General features: G+C 39.6%; 1 protein-coding gene across 6 annotated transcripts in view; it reads left to right on the top strand.

Annotated features, from left to right (window-relative positions):
- The first annotated feature begins 3,630 nt into the window (after window positions 1–3,630).
- The window catches only part of MGST1 (microsomal glutathione S-transferase 1), a 30,093-nt gene continuing 14,978 nt past the window's right edge, over window positions 3,631–18,745 (top strand). The window contains exons 1-3 of one of the 6 annotated variants that reach the window (XM_021690495.2): window positions 11,837–11,889; window positions 12,001–12,061; window positions 18,280–18,427. In XM_021690495.2, the coding sequence (XP_021546170.1) occupies window positions 18,302–18,427 (126 nt within the window). In that variant the 5' untranslated portion in view covers window positions 11,837–11,889; window positions 12,001–12,061; window positions 18,280–18,301. Of the gene's footprint in view, window positions 3,688–11,782; window positions 11,923–12,000; window positions 12,066–14,410; window positions 14,425–18,279; window positions 18,428–18,745 lie in introns of those variants that run through there. The other 5 variants (XM_021690494.2, XM_021690493.2, XM_021690497.2 and 2 more) reach the window with 5 other exon arrangements.

Genomic DNA, 18,745 nt, shown 5'->3' with positions numbered 1-18,745 from the left:
AGATCTAACAGTTTTTTGGTTGAGTCTTTAGGATTTTCTCTTATATAAAATCATGTAATTGGCAAATAGAAACAATTTTACTTCTTTTCCAATTCTGCTAACTTTTGTTTCTTTTTCTTGCCTGACTGCTTTAGGATTTCTGGTACAATGTTGAGTAAGAGTGGTGTGACATCTTCGTGTTTTTCCTGATCTTAGAGAAAAGCTCAGTCATTTGTTGTCTTATACCATTACTTTGTAGACTTGGGTGCATGAAAGAAAAATAGAAAGATGTATATCACTTCAATAATTTTTAGAAGACCAGGACAGAACGTACTCTGGGATTTTCCCTATGGATTGGGCAAGAAAGAGAAAGCAGAATAGTGGAAAAATCTAAATGTGTTGCTCAGCTTGGAGGTGGTAAGTTTAGAGATAGGCACATGGAAGCTGGAGTGCTTTCAACTTCAAAGTCAGGCCAAATATGGAATAGACAGAAAAGATGTACCTTCAAGTTCAAACAAATCTTCACTGTCTGTCAAAAGAGGAGCAATGTAGCAATGAGCATCTGGTCAGATAACAGGCCAGGTACTAAAGACAAGTCTTGGGAAGTCAGAAAATAACCATTGTAACCATTGAGTAACAGACATTTTTGGCAGGAAGCCTTCTCTAAGGTCTGGAATGAAAGCAAGACTCTAGACATTGAAGACTAGCAAAGGGTAAGGACTCAAGAATTCAAATGAGATGTATGTCACAGTCCAGAATTGAATCAGAGAAATGTCACACTCTAAAATAATTGCAATCAGGAATTAGGACAGTATGACATAACAGCAAGAACCTTAGACTTAGAAAATGTAGGTTCTAGTTACCAACTGATTTATCTTGACAGATATTATAACCGCTCTGTGCCTCAGTTTACTCTCTGGTAAAGTAAGAGGATTGGACAAGATGAACCCCAATATTCCATTAGAGTGATTTAGGGATTTCCTAACCAAGGAAATACACATTTGTCCTAATCACTAGAGATTTAGGACCATCTGAGAAACCTGTACCTTGGTGTAAATTATTTTAAATTGTAAGGTTTTGGGTAAGATTTCATTTAAAAACAGAATTATACTTAAAAAAAGTTTGAAACCCTCTTGAACTGATGCTACTAGAGTTTGTTTCATTATATGAACATGAGAACCAAAATCATTTCTCCTTCCTGCAAATAACCCTAGATGATAAGTGTTTTGTATTTTATTGATATCATTTGAGAGTATTTTGTGAAAAAAAAAAAGCCTAATGTACCTTTGGCAAGGAAAGTAATCAAATATTTGAATTTCTGATCAAATATATTTATTATTGTATTTTACATTAAAAAAGTAATACATATTATGGCGGACAGTTTTCAAAAATAGAGATAAGTAAAAGGAAGAAAATAGAAATCATACAGATGCCTTTAGGCCAGAAAAAACAATTATCACCATTTTGTTTATTTCCTTCCAGTCCCTGTGTGTGTGTGTGTGTGTGTGCGCGCGCGTGCGCGCACGCATGCACACACATGCGCACAGACACATTGTTTCTCAATGTGGGGGCCCTATGTTTATATACTGCATATTTAAAGGTGGGTTAAAATAGACTAGTAGGAGTGTTAAAATATTACAAAAGTAATCACATTATAAGATAATGTAAACATACCGTAAAGGAGGTAAATATAATCTCCTACAAAAGTTCAGTAGAGAAGGAAATCACTTTTAATTTGGTAAAAGCCTCAGAATTATGGGAAAATAGAAGCTAGGTTAGACTATATAAATTTTAGATAAACTGAGGTGAAAAGAAGATATTGTCAGATAAGACAACAGAGGAGAAGTACAGCAATGGAAACAGGTGGAACGTGTGTCAATTAACCAACCCCAGAGTAAGCAATACATATAGACTCTCTCCCTAGTCTTCTGCTTTCTCTGCCTGTCCTGGAATTCCACATACAGTTAAGATATCAATAATTTGTATACTGGCCCCATAAGCTATTAAAATATTTTGGCATTCTTAAGCCATTGCTGACATTGATTCTGAAGGATGGAAGCTTCACAGTGTTGACAGAAAGTCTCCTGTCATTGTCGATGTAGAGCAATCTATTTTCAGATCTCATGGGAAGCAGGAAGCAACTCTCTTTATCATAATAGGGGGTTTAAACCTCATCCCTATCTTTTTTATCCTCTGTAAGTGAGAGCTGAGATGGTCACTGATCTTACAAAGAGATGGCAGACATGGAGAGCATCATTGTCTGTAGCCCGTCAGTGCTTAAAGATCATATTGGAAAGTAAAACCTTTCCAGAGAGATCATTTATGGACTTCCATATATATATATATATATATATATATATATATATATATATATATGGACTGCACTATGAGCAGGTGCCCAAGTAAAGACTGAGACTTCACAGTAAAGTTTCTTTTTTTTTTTTTTAAAGATTTTAATTTATTTATTTGACAGAGAGACAGCGAGGGTAGGAACACAAGCAAGGGGAGTGGGAGAGGGAGAGAGAGAAGCAGGCTTCCCGCTGAGCGGGGAGCCTGATGCGGGGCTCGATCCCAGGACCCTGGGACCATGACCCGAGCCGAAGGCAGACGCTTAACCGACTGAGCCACCCAGGCGCCCCTTCACAGTAAAGTTTCTAAAGGATGATGCAGCATAGGTTTTGCTGGACAAAACTAGAGTAGAATGTGCAGGAGAAAAAATTATTCTGGATCAACTTATTGCCAGTTATTGCGTTATTGAATCCAATTATTGCCATTTTCTTCCCAAGAAGGAACTGGAACTGTGGTCAGAGCCTGCTGTATGTTCATTGTATGTTAGTGGTTTAACCAAAACATGGCTGTGCTCAAGGGGCCTCTACATTCTCAATCTGTTTGTTGGAGTCCAGCTCAACACCTCTCAGGAGTTCCAGAAAGAAAATCAACTCCCTAGGACTTTTAGAGAGAGTGGAATACTTTCCTGAAGAGTGTATGGGAAAAGAAAGAGGAGGAAGGTTGCATTACATACTGTGTCTGAAATCCTGATGAAAATCCTTATGAGCCACATCTGTTCTTACTCTGAAATTCCTCTTCTTCACCAGCCATCTTGTCTCTTTCTCAACCCTTTGTCCTAGGGCTCCTGCTGACCTATTGGCTCTGGTTTGTAAAGTTTCTGCTCTAGTAACCCTCTCCACTTTTTATCTCTCTTCTATCTTATATAGACTTACTTAAATTCTCTTTATTTAGTTGCCAACTACATTTGAGGGTGTCAAGAAATTGTAAACTAAAAATTTTGCCTAATATAAATTTCATAATTTTACATATGTATACTAAATTTGGTGTTTCTTTTCTTTTTTTTTAAAGATCTTATTTATTTATGTGAGAGAGAGAGAGCACAAACGGGGGAGTGGTAGAGAGAGAGATGGAGAAGCAGGCTCCCTGCTGAGCAGGGAGCCCGATGCAGGACTTGATCCCAGGACTCCGGGATCATGACCTGAGCCGAGGGCAGATGCTTAACCAACTGAGCCACCCAGGCACCCCTGTTGTTTATTTTCAAAATGTCTGCTTAACAACTTCCAACAAATCCTTTATACTTTTTTCAGAGACAGAAGTTTAAGTTCTGCATAAGTACTCCATTGGATACTGTAAATGGCTGGGTGCAGGTCCAACTTACATCAGTATTACAAGATTCACCCCAGAAGTTGACCAAATGAGGTAAGAAGACCCAGTCCACCTCCCAACATTTTACTTTTACTGTCATATAATGCATACTGCAGATGGGATTGGAAAGGTAGACCAGTTGAGATCATTGTTTCTTGAATCCTATCTTGAATTTCTAGTAGAGGAGTGGCTTATCAGAGTTGTGCTCCAGAAAATCCAGACATGCAGAGGTGGATAGAATATACTGGTGCGGAGAGAGGCTAAAATTGGAGAATCCCCTTAAACAATTGTAGTAACTTCTCTGTGGTCACTTGAAGGGTACCCTCTGGAGGGAACCTGAGATCATTTTCCAAGTTCTACTACAGCTTGGGGGAAATATTTCCTTCATTCTGGACAATTTGTTATTTCTCATTTGGTTTTCCACCTAGAAAGGGACTACTTTGTAAAGTAAATCTGAGTAGTCTGACCTATAGAAAGGCAGAACTTTCTCTTTTTACTTAATAAGTAAGAATTCTGATTTATAAAGCAGCACTAATAAATCTATCAGTATGAATTGATTTTGAAGAGCCTGAACACTGGCCTGGGTCAATAAAAAGGAAGTATTTAAAGATAGAGGCATCTAAGATGCATCTTTGTCATGCTTCCCATCCTTCCCTTTATTTTTCATGGTCGTAGGACATTTCAAGGTCATTTAATCTCTGTTCTTAAGTTTTTAAATCTATGCAAAGAAGGTAATGCCTGTCCTAAAGTGTTGCTTTGAGAATCAAACTATCAGTGGAAGATAAGACCCTTGGAAAAAAAGTGTTGTAAAAATGTAAAGAGTAAAAGGGCAACTTTTAAACAGAAATTGTTTGGCCTGTGTTCCTGATGGGCCATCCCTGGCTGTGCTGAAAGGGTAAAATACATTTAATTTATAGAAAATGTATGTCCCCGTCTACTAATGTTTTCTGTGACATGCTCCATTCCTGGGCTTTTTAAAACATGAAGAAACATTTGTATTAGATTTACATTATTTTTAGGATAAAAATTTTAGTTGGTACAAATTGGTTAACCCCATAAAAATTTTCTGGAATGGTTGGAAAGATGTCCAACCATGATGAGCCAAATCAGATGTTCTCAGTGTGGGGTAAGCTGCTTAACTGACTATATACGGTCTTTCTTAGCATTTAATAATCTCCATGCCTGAGCCTCCCCTTTCCAGATCTCATGCCATACCTTTGTATTGTTGGGATGCCTGGGTGCCTCAGTCGGTTAAGCGTCTGCCTTCGGCTCAGGTCATGATCCCAGAGTCCTGGGATTGAGCCCTGCATCAGGCTCCTTGCTCCGTGGGGAGCCTGCTTCTCCCTCTGCCTGCCGCTTCCCCTGCTTGTGCTCTCTCTTGCTCTCTCTCTGACAAATAAATAAATAAAATCTTAAAAAAAAATTTGTATTGTTGCTATCACTGATATATCTGTTCTAGAAAGAAACAGGCTTTCGTTTCCAGGACTGTCAAATCAGGAGCTTTCACAAGAACACAAAGATTCACTCTATTATTGCACATCATAGAACTCAAGCCTGTAGCTTGAAAACAGAAGTCTTTGGTGGAGGCATTTGCTTGTTTGACAGTTCTGTTCTAAATTTTGAAACTACTGGTGCTGGAAAGTGCCTGTCTGACAATGGTGTACCAGAGCTTAGTCATGCAAAATAATTATTGTTCACGGTTCCTTAGCTGAAATCAATAGCTCTGTGCAAAACACAACATAATACAGAGATCTAAAGTTACTAAATCAAAACTGAGAAAAAGAAGAATTTTAAACAGGTTTGGCAGAAAAAAAGCGGGTTCCACAAGATTTGCCAAGTGATTTCTCTCAGCACATGGAAGGCTCTCATATCCCTAAAAGAGGCTCCATTATAGAAGTGATGGTAACTTTTATTAGTACATTCTGGTAATTGTTGTCAGTAAGCTTATGTGATGTGAAAGAAGCAAAAGCAATTATGGGGATATTAGCAAGTGGTGCATAGTGCTTATTTTCTAAACTTGAAATAATATTTTCAGGTTTGCTTCGGTGAATTTAGTGTTTTAAAGCCTCCAATATATCATCTACACTGAAGGGATTGATTGAATGAACCTAAATTATGTAACTCAATTGGAGTGTCAGGATGCTTTCCCTGGGCCTATATAGTAGGGTCCATGAGTGATTGTAGTGGTATCTGCTGGAAAAGTTAACATTAATCCAGAAATGGAGAATTATGTCCCCATGTTGCCTGAGACATTTGCCAGAGAATCTTGGCAAGATTAGGTGTTGCTCTTTGACTGCTTCAGTGAAAGGGATGATGTCCTTCTTAACACTTGGCAGACAATTGTACTTAAGAATATCCCTCTTCTGGGAAAAGCAAATAATATCTACTGTTTTAGTGGAAGAGGGAGAAACAGAAATAAATGACGATTTCAGTCTTCTCTGAAATATATTTACATTTTCCTTCAGTACTTTCCAACCCAATATTAAGATGGAATTGATAGAGGTGAACATGAACATTCTAGGCTTAGCTCATTACCACCTTCCATAGACTTCATACAACTTTTAAAAATTCATTTGTTATTGAGGTACAATTTGTATGTAGTAAAGTACACAGATTTTAAGTGTACAGTTCAGTGAGTTTTGATAAATGTGTACCCCCATGTAACTGATATCCTGAACATTTTTATCACTCCAGAAAATTTTCTTATGCTCCTTTTCAGCCAACTGGCACCCCTTCCCACCACAAACAACCACTTTTCTCATTTCTGTGATCACAGATTAGTTTTACTTGTCTTTGGGCGCCTGGGTGGCTCAGTTGGTTAAGCGACTGCCTTCGGCTCGGGTCATGATCCTGGAGTCCCTGGATTGAGTCCCGCATCGGGCTCCCTGCTCGGCAGGGAGCCTGCTTCTCCCTCTGACCCTCCCCCCTCTCATGTGCTCTCTCTCTCTCATTCTCTCTGTCTCAAATAAATAAATAAAATCTTTAAAAAAAAAAAGTTTTACTTGTCTTTGAACTTCATGTAAATGTTTCTTTTACTTGACATAGTATCGAAATTCAGCCATGTTACTATGTGTCAGTACTTTCTTACTATTTTTTGAGACCTAGTTAGTATTTCTGTATGAATGTTACCACAATTTGTTTTCTCTTCTTCTGCTGATGGACATTTAGGTTTTCACAGGTTTTGGCAATTATAAATGAAGCTGCAAAAAAATTCTTAAACAATTCTCTTTGTGTCTATATGTCCTCATTATAGGAAACTACAAGCCAGTTTTTCTAGTGTGGGTGTTCCATTTCATACTCTCACAGTCAATGTATAAAAATCCCATTTGCTTCACACCCTCATCAATATTTGATTTTGTCTTTTTTTTTTTTTTTAAATTCTTGCCATTCTGATGTTTGGGAAGAAGTATCTCATTGTGGTTTTGATTTGCATATCTCTAAATACTAATGACATTGAGCACTTTTATATCTGCTTCTTAGATACTTACATAACTTCTTTTGTAAAGTGTCTATTCAAATCTTTTGCATATTTTTTCTATTTTTAATTGTATATTTTTGTCTATTAATTATTGTTATAGGTATTCTTTGTATATTTTGCATACAAGTTCTTTGTCAGATAAATGTATTGAGAATATTTTCTTTCAATCTGTGCTTGCCTATTCATTTTCCTAATTATATATTTTTTTAAAATTTTATTTTATTATGTTATGTTAGTCACCATACAGTACATCATTAGTTTTTGATGTAGTGTTCCATGATTCACTGTTTGCGTATAACACCCAGTGCTCCATGCAATATGTGCCCTCCTTAATACCCATCACCGGGCTAACCCATTCCGCCCGGCCCAGAACCCTCAGTTTGTTTCTCAGAGTCCATAATCTCTCATGGTTAGTCTCCCCCTCCGACTCCCCCCGCTTCATTTTTCCCTTCCTACTATCTTCTTTTTTTTTTTTTTAACATATAATGTATTATTTGTTTCAGAGGTACAGGTCTGTGATTCAACAGTCTTACACAATTCACGGCGCTCACCATAGCACATACCCTCCCCAATGTCTATCACCCAGCCACCCCATCCCTCCCACCCCCCACCACTCCAGCAACCCTCAGTTTGTTTCCTGAGATTAAGAATTCCTCATATAAGGGGGTGGAGGGATGGGTTAGCCTGCTGATGGGTATTAAAGAGGGCATGTATTGAATGGAGCACTGGGTGTTATATGCAAACAATGAATCATGGAACACTACATCAAAAACTAATAATATAATGTATGGTGACTAATGTAACATAATAAAATAAAATAAAATAAAAGAATTCCTCATATCAGTGAGATCATATGATACTTGTCTTTCTCTGATTGACTTATTTCGCTTACCGTAATACCCTCTAGTTCCATCTATGTCATTGCAAATGGCAAGATTTCAGTCTTTTTGATGGCTGCATAATATTCCATTGTATCCTAATGATATTTTTTGACTAGAAGATTTCAGTTTTGATGAAGTCCACTTTATGAATATTTTTTATCTCTTATAGATAATGCTTGTTCTGTCTTGTCTAAGACATCTTTGCCTATCCCTAGGGTATTTTCCTGTTTTTTCCAGAAGCTTTAGTGTTAGTCTTTAGGTCTATGATCCATGCTGGATTGATTATTATGTATGGTGTGAACTAGAGTTGAAGTACATTTTTTTTTTCCATATGGCTATCCAGTTGTTCCAACTCCATTTGTGGAAAACTTTCTTTTATCCATTGAATTGCTTTGGCACCTTGTTGGGAATCAATTGACCAATTAAGTGTGATTATATTTCTGGACTCTATTCTGTTCTTTTGATCTACCTGTCTATCCTATAGCTTTGCCATATTCTCTTGACTAGCTTCATGAGTTTTATTATTTTTTAGTCCTGTTCCTCTCATTGTGGCTACTTTTACCTCCTGTAGGTATTAGGCTCAGAGTTTATTTTTGAAGTTGGTAAAGCTTCCAAATTACTCTGGATCTCAGAGTGCATATAAGTAAAATAGGAAAAATAAGAACTCTGTTATAGGATTGTTGGGAGAGATAAACAATCTGGTATCCTTTTAAAAAGCATATTATGTATTTTTTAAAGGTTTTATTTATTTATCTGAGAGAGAGATTGAGCCACCCAGGTGCCCTAAAAAGCATATTATAATTCTAAAATAAAATTTGTATGCTTAGGGGCACCTGGGTGGCTCAATCGGTTAGGCGTCTGCCTTCGGCTTAGGTCATGATCCCAGGGTCCTGGGATCGAGTCCCACATCAGGATCCTGCTCAATGGAGAGTCTGCTTCTCCCTGTCCCACTACCCCAGCTTGTGCTCTCTCTCAAATAAATAAATAAAACCTTTAAAAAATTTTGTATGCTTAGAATGTTGCCTATTTTCACTTTTTGGTTCCCTTAATTTTAAAAGTTCTCATGCATGTTTACACAAATCTTCATGAAGGATATGCACTCTTAGTTTCAGGTTACAGGGGCACTTTTTCTGTGGATTTAGAAAAAAACAAAGATCTAAGATAATTACAAGAAATGATGGGCACCTGATCCCCTCCCACTTACAGTAAGCCTTGTCTTGTGGTAATGACAATCCTTTCTGATATTTCTCCTTTGTGGGTTTTCTAAAAGGCAAGAATTGCTAGGCTGTAAATGCTTTATTCTTCTAGACCTTTCTGATCTGATCCCCCTTTTCTTTGTTATGGCAGCTACTCTGCTGAATGACCTTTGCTCTCCCACCCCAAATCATTGACCTTTTAAACTGTTTTAATATTTACTAGGGAATTACTTGTCTTAAAGCTTGAGTTGAATTTTCCGGAAAGATTTTATTATAGACTTAAAATGATGGTGAGGAGAAGGGTTCAAAGTCTGAACCCTTTCCTTTACCTGAAATAAAACAAGCTGGATAAAAACTCTTTCTGTCTGTACTCATCTAAGAGCTTATAACAAAGATGAATAGAAAGTGTAAATTCTTTACTGTCCTAGTTCCTACCCCGACTATCATTCTCATTTCTCAATTGAAATATTTTCTTCCTCAAGTTTGGTGGCCTTTGTACTTTTTTGGCCTTTGTGTTTACTAGATTATAAACTCCTTGAGCAAAGTTATTTGATGTTATTTATCTTAGTTTCAGATTTTAACATCAAGCCAAATGCCTTGTATTCACTTCATAAATGTCTTTTGATTTAAATGTATTACTGTTAAGTGCTGATGTTGTACTAAAGCTAGTGTCATACATATAACAGACAGGCAATAACTGCTCATGGTTTATTGACAGCAGGAACTCAAGATTTATTCATTGATTAGTTAAGTTTGAATACATCTTATAATTAGAGCATCAGATGAGTCAGGTCCTCCCTTCTTTTCAAAAACATGTTAGAACTGCTCAACTGGAATTCTGTAGATCAAATTATTTAATAATAGCTCTTTGTACCTTTTTCTGTAATGTTATGGTTTGGGCTGTGTCACCTCATAATAAATTAAGAATACTAAACTCCTGTGGTGAGAATTCAGAACAGGCTCATCTCAAAGTCTGTCCTATTCCAGTTAGTGTTAAGGCCAGGTTCCAGAGTACTTTACTGAGATAAGTAAATAAACACAATTTTCAAAAGATATAGACCTGAAAATGAAGCACTACTATCTTCTGATGCTAGATTTCCCAGTACTCTACTGATAGGCTTGTATAGAAATTGTTCTCAGGTTTGTGATTAATTTCTGCTTCCCAGAGCAAGCTGGTAAGTCTTACTTCCTTTTTTGGTAGAATACAGACTTGTCTATCAAATCTTAGCTAGCTAGTCCTGAGGGCACCCCTTAAAACCTGAAGGAGATAAAATTAGGACAAAAAAGAAAAAAAAGAAAGAAAGAAAAAAAAGGAAGTATACTACACAGCAGGTGGTAAATGTGAGAAGTAGTACCAAGAGAGAAATAACATAGATTGAAAACATAAATCCTTAAATAGTTTTAGATAAAACCATGGAAGCTAGATCCATAAATATTTTTGTGGGGACTAGGAAGCTTAGAAATATCCCTACTCTAGGGCGCCTGGGTGGCTCAGTCGTTAAGCGTCTGCCTTCGGCTCAGGTCATGATCCCAGGGTCCTGGGATCGAGTCCCACCCACATCGGGCTCCCTGCTCGGCAGGAAGCCTGCTTCTCCCTCTCCCACTCCCCCTGCTTGTGTTCCTGCTCTCGCTATGTCTCTCTCTGTCAAATAAACAAATAAAAAATCTTTAAAAAAAAAAAAAGAAAGAAATATCCCTAATCTAGATATTGATGTTAGAATAACCATACTTTCCTAAAACACTCCCCTGAATGTCCCTGCAAAAACCATACTGAGCTGATCCTGTAATGAACTGATCCAATATAATCCCCTCCATTTCCATTTTGGATCCTGAACATGAGGGGACAGAGTGAGGAAGCAAGCTGCTTGGGATTACAGGTTTGGAAGATTATAGGTGATCTTTACTGAACATTACATTGTGTCCGAGCCAGGCTTTGCCAGCCACGGATGCAGGGAAAGTGAAGTTCAATGGAAGGTAATTTTATGAATGATTTCTCATCATTTTTCCCCCTAGAGATTTAAATCTTCTATAAAGCTTCTAAAGCTTTCAAAATTCAACATTAAACCTTTAAAAAATTTGTTTCCAGCTAAATAAAAGTTAACCGCTTTTTCCTTGCTTTCCCACTCGCGTGCTTGCAAAGTCCAAGGACACACAGGTCTGATACTAACTGCCAACATCTCCTCCCCACTGAATAGGGGAACCGGAAAGAAAGGCTTCCACCAGGCGCCGCAGGGGGTCAAAGAAGGAACCGGGTGGGCAGTGATTACTCTTGCACAAAAAAGTCAGGCCAAGGGCGCCTGGGTGGCTCAGTCGTTAAACATCTGCCTTCCGCTCAGGTCATGATCCCAGGGTCTTGGGATCGAGACCGGCATCGGGCTCCCCGCTCCGCGGGAAGCCTGCTTCTCCCTCCCCCACTCCCCCTGCTTGTGTTCCTGCTCTGGCTGTGTCTCTCTCTGTCAAATAAATAAATAAAATCTGTAAAAAAAAAGAAAAAGAAAAAGAAGTCAGGCCATTTAGGGGAGGTGCTTGGCGAGGCTGGGAGTCAGGCTTGAAGCGCCGGAGAGCGGATTAACTGGAAATTGGCCAGAGTGGGCGCGGTGCCCTGCGTCCCTCTCCCCGAGCGGTAAAAGTCACCGCAGTGCCCGCGCGAGCCACCGGCTGGGACAGCTTCGCTGCCGCTGCACCCCTACTCGGACTCCCCGTACGTGCCCGGGAAGGGACGCGCAAGGAAAGGGTGCGCGGTGGGCGGGAAGGAGCGAAGTGGGTGGAGGGGGTGGGCTTTGCCGGCGTGAAACTTCTTTGCTCTCTGTAGCTGCTAAGCTCTGGCTTTTCAATCCGTCGCCTCTGAAACGGAGTTGAGTTCCTGTACCCTGGTAGGTAAGTTTTCCCCGTGGTCAAACTCCAGGAAAGAAACTTAAGAGAATAAGTCCCTTTATGTTTACGTAGTGAGTTACTCACTTTTTATTCTCAAGCCACGCGAGCGTCCACCTTGAATGGGCCCCCTGGAACTCTGGGGTCCCAGAGACGTTAAATCACAACCTGTCAGTGGTGGAGTCGCATTCACCCTGACCCTAGTCTAGCTCCAGAGTCTCTGTGTGCTCTACGCTCTTTGTGCAAATTGTATAATATATGAAGTCGCTATAGGTTAGGCAACTTCTGTTCAACCGAAGGGTGTGGAATCCTGCAGCGGCCCTGGGCAGGTTGGCCTTTGCACCTACTGAAGTACGAGAAGGATTTGCTCCTCGTGGTTCACTTTGCTAGGCAAGAGGAACATTGGCAAGTTTAATGATAATGATATAACGACAATAACAAAGTGCAGGAGGACATAGATTAAACTTTGTGATATTATAGCCAGCCCCCCAGTCTGGAGGAGGAAGCCATGGGAAACTCTTATTTGGGAGGAGAGGCCTCGGATATTACTGTTATGGCGGCCCCGGGGCAGTGGAGAGAAGGTGCACGCAAATCTCCCATCTCCTTGCTTTCTTCGAAATAGTCCCAAGGCCTCTTAGTATTCTGGGCACCCTTTTGTTTTCTCCTTTGCCCTCTGTCTGCTTTCTCTCCAAGAGAGTGCCAAGTGGCTTATAATCAAGCATTGTTATAGGGGCACGTGGAAAATTCCCCAGATCCTCCAGTTTACAGCCTTTCCACTGTTTGCAGTTTAAGACTAGAGTTCTTCAGGGCCTTAGCTTGTGGTGAATGACAAACTACAGACCCTTTTCGCATCCCCCCCCCGGGGGCTTACCATACTGGGAGTTAAGATAGTAATAGGGTTTGCTGTCCTTTGCTGTTCCCCAAATAAGAGGACTATGTAGAACTTTGGTCATTTTTTTAAATGGCAAATCAGTCCCAATTTGAATATTGCTCTTGGTGGCAGAAAAGTACAATTTTTTCTAAGGGTTTGTTTTAGAGTGGAGTTTATCAGTGAGGCTGGGAAAGGAGATCAGCAGAGGCCCCTGAGAACAGCCTTACCTCACATTCTCCCAGAGCCCCCAGCATTTTCTCCTCAGCACCCAGGCTCTGAAGCATAGGAGGCCAAGATAATTGAATTATCTTTTTTTTTTTTTTAATCTTGTGGTAGTATTACATTTGTTTTAGAAGGTATGAAATTGAGGAGTCATGGCTCGGGGTTGTGTGACCAGATTTTTTGTGTGTTTCACAATATTGATGTTGCAAGGCCACCATAAATAAGAAGAGAACTTTGCCCTTTTTGGCCCAGAGCCTATAAAGAGAAGAGGAATATTCCATGGTTGAGAGATAAAAAACTCAACTGTAATAGATACAGTAGGGGTAGGTGCTGTATTTGGATGAGGAGGGCAAGATAAGAATATGAGATTGGACAGAAAAAGGCCCCCAGAAACCAGAGTGGTCTAGAATTTTTAGCCTTGATGGTGGATAGCCCATGAGCTAAACACTTGAGAAAACTGGGTTCCAGTCTTGGCCCCTCCACTGTGAATTTGGGTCACATTACTCACTCTACCTCTTCAGACTTCAGCTTCCTTTCATGTTATTATTAGTTTTTTTTAAAGATTTTATTTATTTATTTATTCATTTGAGAGAGCGAGAATGAGAGAGAGAGAGAGAGAGCACATGAGAGGGGGGAGGGTCAGAGGGAGAAGCAGACTCCCTGCGGAGCAGGGAGCCCGATGCGGGACTCGATCCCGGAACTCCAGGATCATGACCTGAGCCGAAGGCAGTCGCTTAACCAACTGAGCCACCCAGGCGCCCCAGCTTCCTTACATGTTAAAGGCAGAGACAAATATTGCTTGCTCTGACTACCTTAGAATTTTCTAGATCAAGTGAGATAATAGGTAAGCTTTTTGAAAACCCTCAAATGATCTCCTCAGTGCCTAGAACAGTGCCAAAGTGGGAATTTACTTATCAAATACTTATATAATATTTACCAGTTCCCAGTGCTTTTCTAATGTCTTTAGACTTTGCTCATTTGATACTCACAAGAATCTTGTGAGATAGGAAGTATTATTAACCTCATTATACAGGTAAGGTAAGTAGGTCCCAGAGAAGTTAAACCACAACCAGTAAATGGCAGAGCCGAATTTACCCAGACTCTAGTCTAGCTCCAGAGTCTCTGTGTGCTTCGCACTTCGCTCTTTGCCCCTTCAGAGGCGTCACCTCCACCTTAGGGGACTGAGCCCAGCTCTCTGGTGAAAAAGATGGAGGTATTCTCTGCTGTGCCAACCAGTGATGGACAATGAAGGGAACGATACCCTGGACAAATGTAATTCATCATTGTAACATTTTATTCTCTCTAATTCATAACCAAGTTTCATGTTTTGTCTTTTCTTAGATTATTCATACCTCGTTCCTAGAATACTCAAAACACTTAACAATTTACCCTCTTAATTATTAACACTACTACACTGCTCTCCTCCCTCCTGGCGACCTCCCCTAGTAAAAAGCGTTCAGTAATTTTGTGGGTTTTTTTTTTTTTTCTTAAAGATTTCATCTACTTATTTGAGAGAGAGTAGGAGAGCACGAGTGAAGGGAAGGGGCAGAAGGAGAGGGAGAAGCGGAGCTCTGTCCCAGGACCCCGAGATCATGACCTGAGCCGAAGGCAGATGCTTATTAACCAACTGAGCCACCCAGGCGCCCCATTAATTTTGTATTGACTGCAGTGCCCTGCCGTGATGTAGGCTCAAGGCAATGTCCTGACAAATCAGCTTTGAAAAAAAGTCTAGGCCAGCACCATCTTATTCCATGCTGTAAATCACTTCTGTTTCTTTCTTTTTTTTTTAAATTAACATATAATGTATTATTTGTTTCAGGAGTACAGGTCTGTGATTCATCAGTCTTACACAATACACAGCGCTCACCAGAGCACATCCCTCCCCAAATCACTTCTGTTTCTCAATGCCTTACCTTCTCCTCACCTGGCCCTCCGGTATGCTGGGAGTGGAAGATATTAGTCTCTGAGAAATGGTTCATGGACCTTTAGGATGTGAAGTCAGAGGCTCAGCATTGGCCCATGTCCCCAAACCACAGACTCCAGGAGTTAAGCTACATTCTTGGTGTTGGAAAAACTCTTGCTGTGAGGTACGCTTTCAATGTGTTATTCACATTGAAAGAAAAAAACCCCGCATTGCCCTTTTCCTCCAACTGCTGACATCTTTGTGTTCTTTTCCCACCAGCAGCTCTGGAAGGCTTCCGCTTTTTCTCTACTTTTTCAAGACCAGTTTTTAACCAAAAGAAAACCATTCTCTGGACTTATATTCCATTGCTAAATACATTTCATTCTGTAAACATCTGTAGCGACCTACAGAAACTGTTTAGTTGTAAAATTATTGTTAAATAACAACAGTTCCGACTTGATAAACTTTTCTTAATTTTTTTAAATTAACATTCCTGCTGTGTTTCTTCAGATCTCTGTCCAGAGGCATAGGACTTAAGGATCCCTTATTAAGCTAATTACTTTACATGAGCTTTGAAGGATAGCGCAGTTTATTCCTGACTTCCTCCCCACCCCCCCCCCCCCCCGCTACCAGAACAAGAGCAGATACATTAAATGGTACTAAAAGTATTACCTTGCACTGAGAGCTTATATCACATTCTGTGCTTTCAAGACTGCTGACTTGTGGAGGTGGATTAATGTATCATATGCATTTGGTTTTGTTTTTTACACTGAAACATACAGTTTCTGTTTGCTTAAATCTGAAGTACATATTCAGCCCACCTTTCAAAATAGGAGTTACTGGGATGCCTGGGTGGCTCAGTCGGTTAAGCATCTGCCTTCCGCTCACGTCATGATCCTGAGCTCCCGGGATCGAGTCCCACGTCGGGATCCCTGCTCGGTGGGGAGTCTGCTTCTCCCTTGGCTCCTCCCCCTGCTCGTGCTCTCTCTCTCTCAAATAAATAAATAAAATCTTTGAAAAAAATAGGAGTTTTGGTTTCTTCATCTGAAAAATGGGAGTAATAGTATCTACCCTGTAGCATCACTGGGAGAGGAAGCAAGATAACAGATGTGAGGTGCCCCAGCCACAGGCAGGCATTCAGTCAGTGTTAGTTGAATCAGCATTAAGCACTTTACAGTCTCTTGAAGGAGACAGTGCAGTGTAGTGTAAAGATACGAAGTCAGAGACGTGGGTTTGTGTCCTAGCTTGGCTGCTTAACATCTCTGATTCACACTTTCTTCATCTGTAAAATGCATATAGTTATGAGGACTATACTAGAATAGTTACAAAGATTATGTAACACACAAAAAGTATAGGGCATAGTTGGACATTATAAAATTAAGCATATATGTATATGTGTGTTGTTTATATCACATTCACAGCAATATGTAGACAGCTATATGACCAGTCACAGAGTAGAGAAAGAGATATAGATTTATAGGTTATTGGTAGATGGATAGAATGATCAGAGTTTGATCGATGTCAGTCTGATAAGGTTGCATACAGGGGTTGAGTTTCAAAGGCAGGAATGGACATTTTGTCCAAGAAACCGAACTCCATGCTAAGTAGGTTAAATAGTGTTGAAGCTTGGGTGTGAGAAAAGATGTGTGTTTATGTGGAAAAGAGAGAAGAAACAGACAGCAGAGCTGATAACAGAACAAGAGGATGTTAAAAAGAATGGCTACCAGGTAAGGTAGGGAATTTAAATTTTAAGCTTTACCTGAAATCCCTACCCACTTTGACTTGAGTATCACCAGTATACCTTAGCTTCCCTTCTGGGTACATTCCCAATTATATTTCCAACTCCAGACAGACAGTTACATTCAGTGGAAGGTGAAGTAATGTGAAGAGTTACATAAAACTACCTTCCTTCCCTTATTCCCTCTATGAGAGTCCCACAAACGCCACTTCCTTCCTTTGCATTTGCCCGGCATTTTGTTTCCATTATCCTGCTTCTCCTTGTTCACTTGTGTTGGTATGAATGATGACTATAATCATGGTGATAATGATGATCATAAGGATATAATAAACTTTATCGAGGGTTCTTCACGGGCCAGGTGCTGTGCTAAATATAAGTATATTCCACATGGTATCTCAATTAAATCCTGACAACAAACCGCTAAGTTAGGAACTATTACTATTCCCATCTTAGAAATGAAGAAATTTAGTTTCAGAGAGGCCAAATCTCTCAATCAAAGTTAATAACCAAAAGGTGGGACTGGAATTCAGATCTTGTAACCTGGGATCTTAAATACTATTGAAATGACAAAAAGCTGTAAGGTGGGTTTCTAAAGCAGGACATATATTAGAGCTTAGGTGTTTCTTATTTTATTTTATTTTTTAAGACTTTATGTATTTGAGAGAGAGAGTGCAAGCAGGGGGGAGGGACAGAAGAAGAGGGAGAGAGAGAATCTCAAGCAGACTTCACACTGAACGCAGAGTCCAACTCGAGGCTCGATGTCAGGACCCTGAGAACATGACCTGAGCTGAAATCAAGAGTCAGATGCTTAACTGACTGAGCCCCCCAGGTGCCCCAGAACTTAGGCATTTCTTTCTTTCTCTTTTTTTTTTAAGATTTTATTTATTTATTTGACAGAGAGAGACACAGCGAGAGGGGGAACACAAGCAGGGGGAGTGGGAGAGGGAGAAGCAGACTCCCCGCCGGGCAGAGAGCCCAATGCAGGGCTGGATCCCAGGACCCTGAGATCATGACCTGAGCCGAAGGCAGACGCTTAACGACTGAGCCACCCAGGCACCCCACACTTAGGCATTTCGAATCAAACATTAATGGTGCCACTATGTACATAATTTAATGTTTCTAAAGAGATCAATCCATAAACTCTGGTCTTTTGTGTCCAACTTGTGGTTCATCTTGATGCAAAAATAGGATTTTAGTCTATCTTTACAGCATTTTGCCCATTTACTTTTGCTCCTCATACCCTTACATTTTCATTTTCACTCCATGCTTGTTTGATATCTTCAAGCTTAACGTTATAGAACAGAAAAAAACCACAATATATTGTTTATTTTGAAATTTTAGAAAAGATTATTTCTCCTGCAATAATAACCCAAGATATTTTTAAGAACAATATGGTTAATGCTGCAATATAAGTACACCAAGTGACTGTCAGGTTATTTGAGGTATTTATGTCTGCCTTTCCTCTCTTGTCTAAACTCTTTTTAAGATTCCAGACCAAAATTGAAAAAATGGTTGACCTCACTGAGCTAATGGAAAATGAAGTATTCAAGGCCTATGCTTCCTATACAACGATTATTCTTTCAAAAATGATGTTTATGAGTACTGCAACTGCATTCTATAGATTGACAAGAAAGGTAAGACATTTGGAGGCAATAATTTCCTTTAAGGTGTGGCATTTTGGAAAACAATTTTCTTAATTTACTTTTTAAAAAACTTTTTTGGTAAAGCCCAATGGCACATTGTTTAATGTTGCAAATGAATTATGTCATCATTTGGTATAGATGCATCTGATATATTTATGGAACAGGTACTTTCTCCGGGAAGCTAGTAAGTGGTTTTTTTCCTTGTGGCTTTTACCTTTTGTCATGCTACTTAGTACATGAGATTCTTGGAGTGTTAAAGTTTTCAAGAAAACTCTGTGATTTTGAAGTTAATTTTGCCAACTAGAGTTT

The sequence above is a fragment of the Neomonachus schauinslandi genome, chromosome 5 (assembly GCF_002201575.2).
Source record: "Neomonachus schauinslandi chromosome 5, ASM220157v2, whole genome shotgun sequence".
In the NCBI taxonomy this organism is placed as follows: domain Eukaryota; kingdom Metazoa; phylum Chordata; class Mammalia; order Carnivora; family Phocidae; genus Neomonachus; species Neomonachus schauinslandi.
This window is presented reverse-complemented; position numbering and strand designations above follow the sequence as displayed.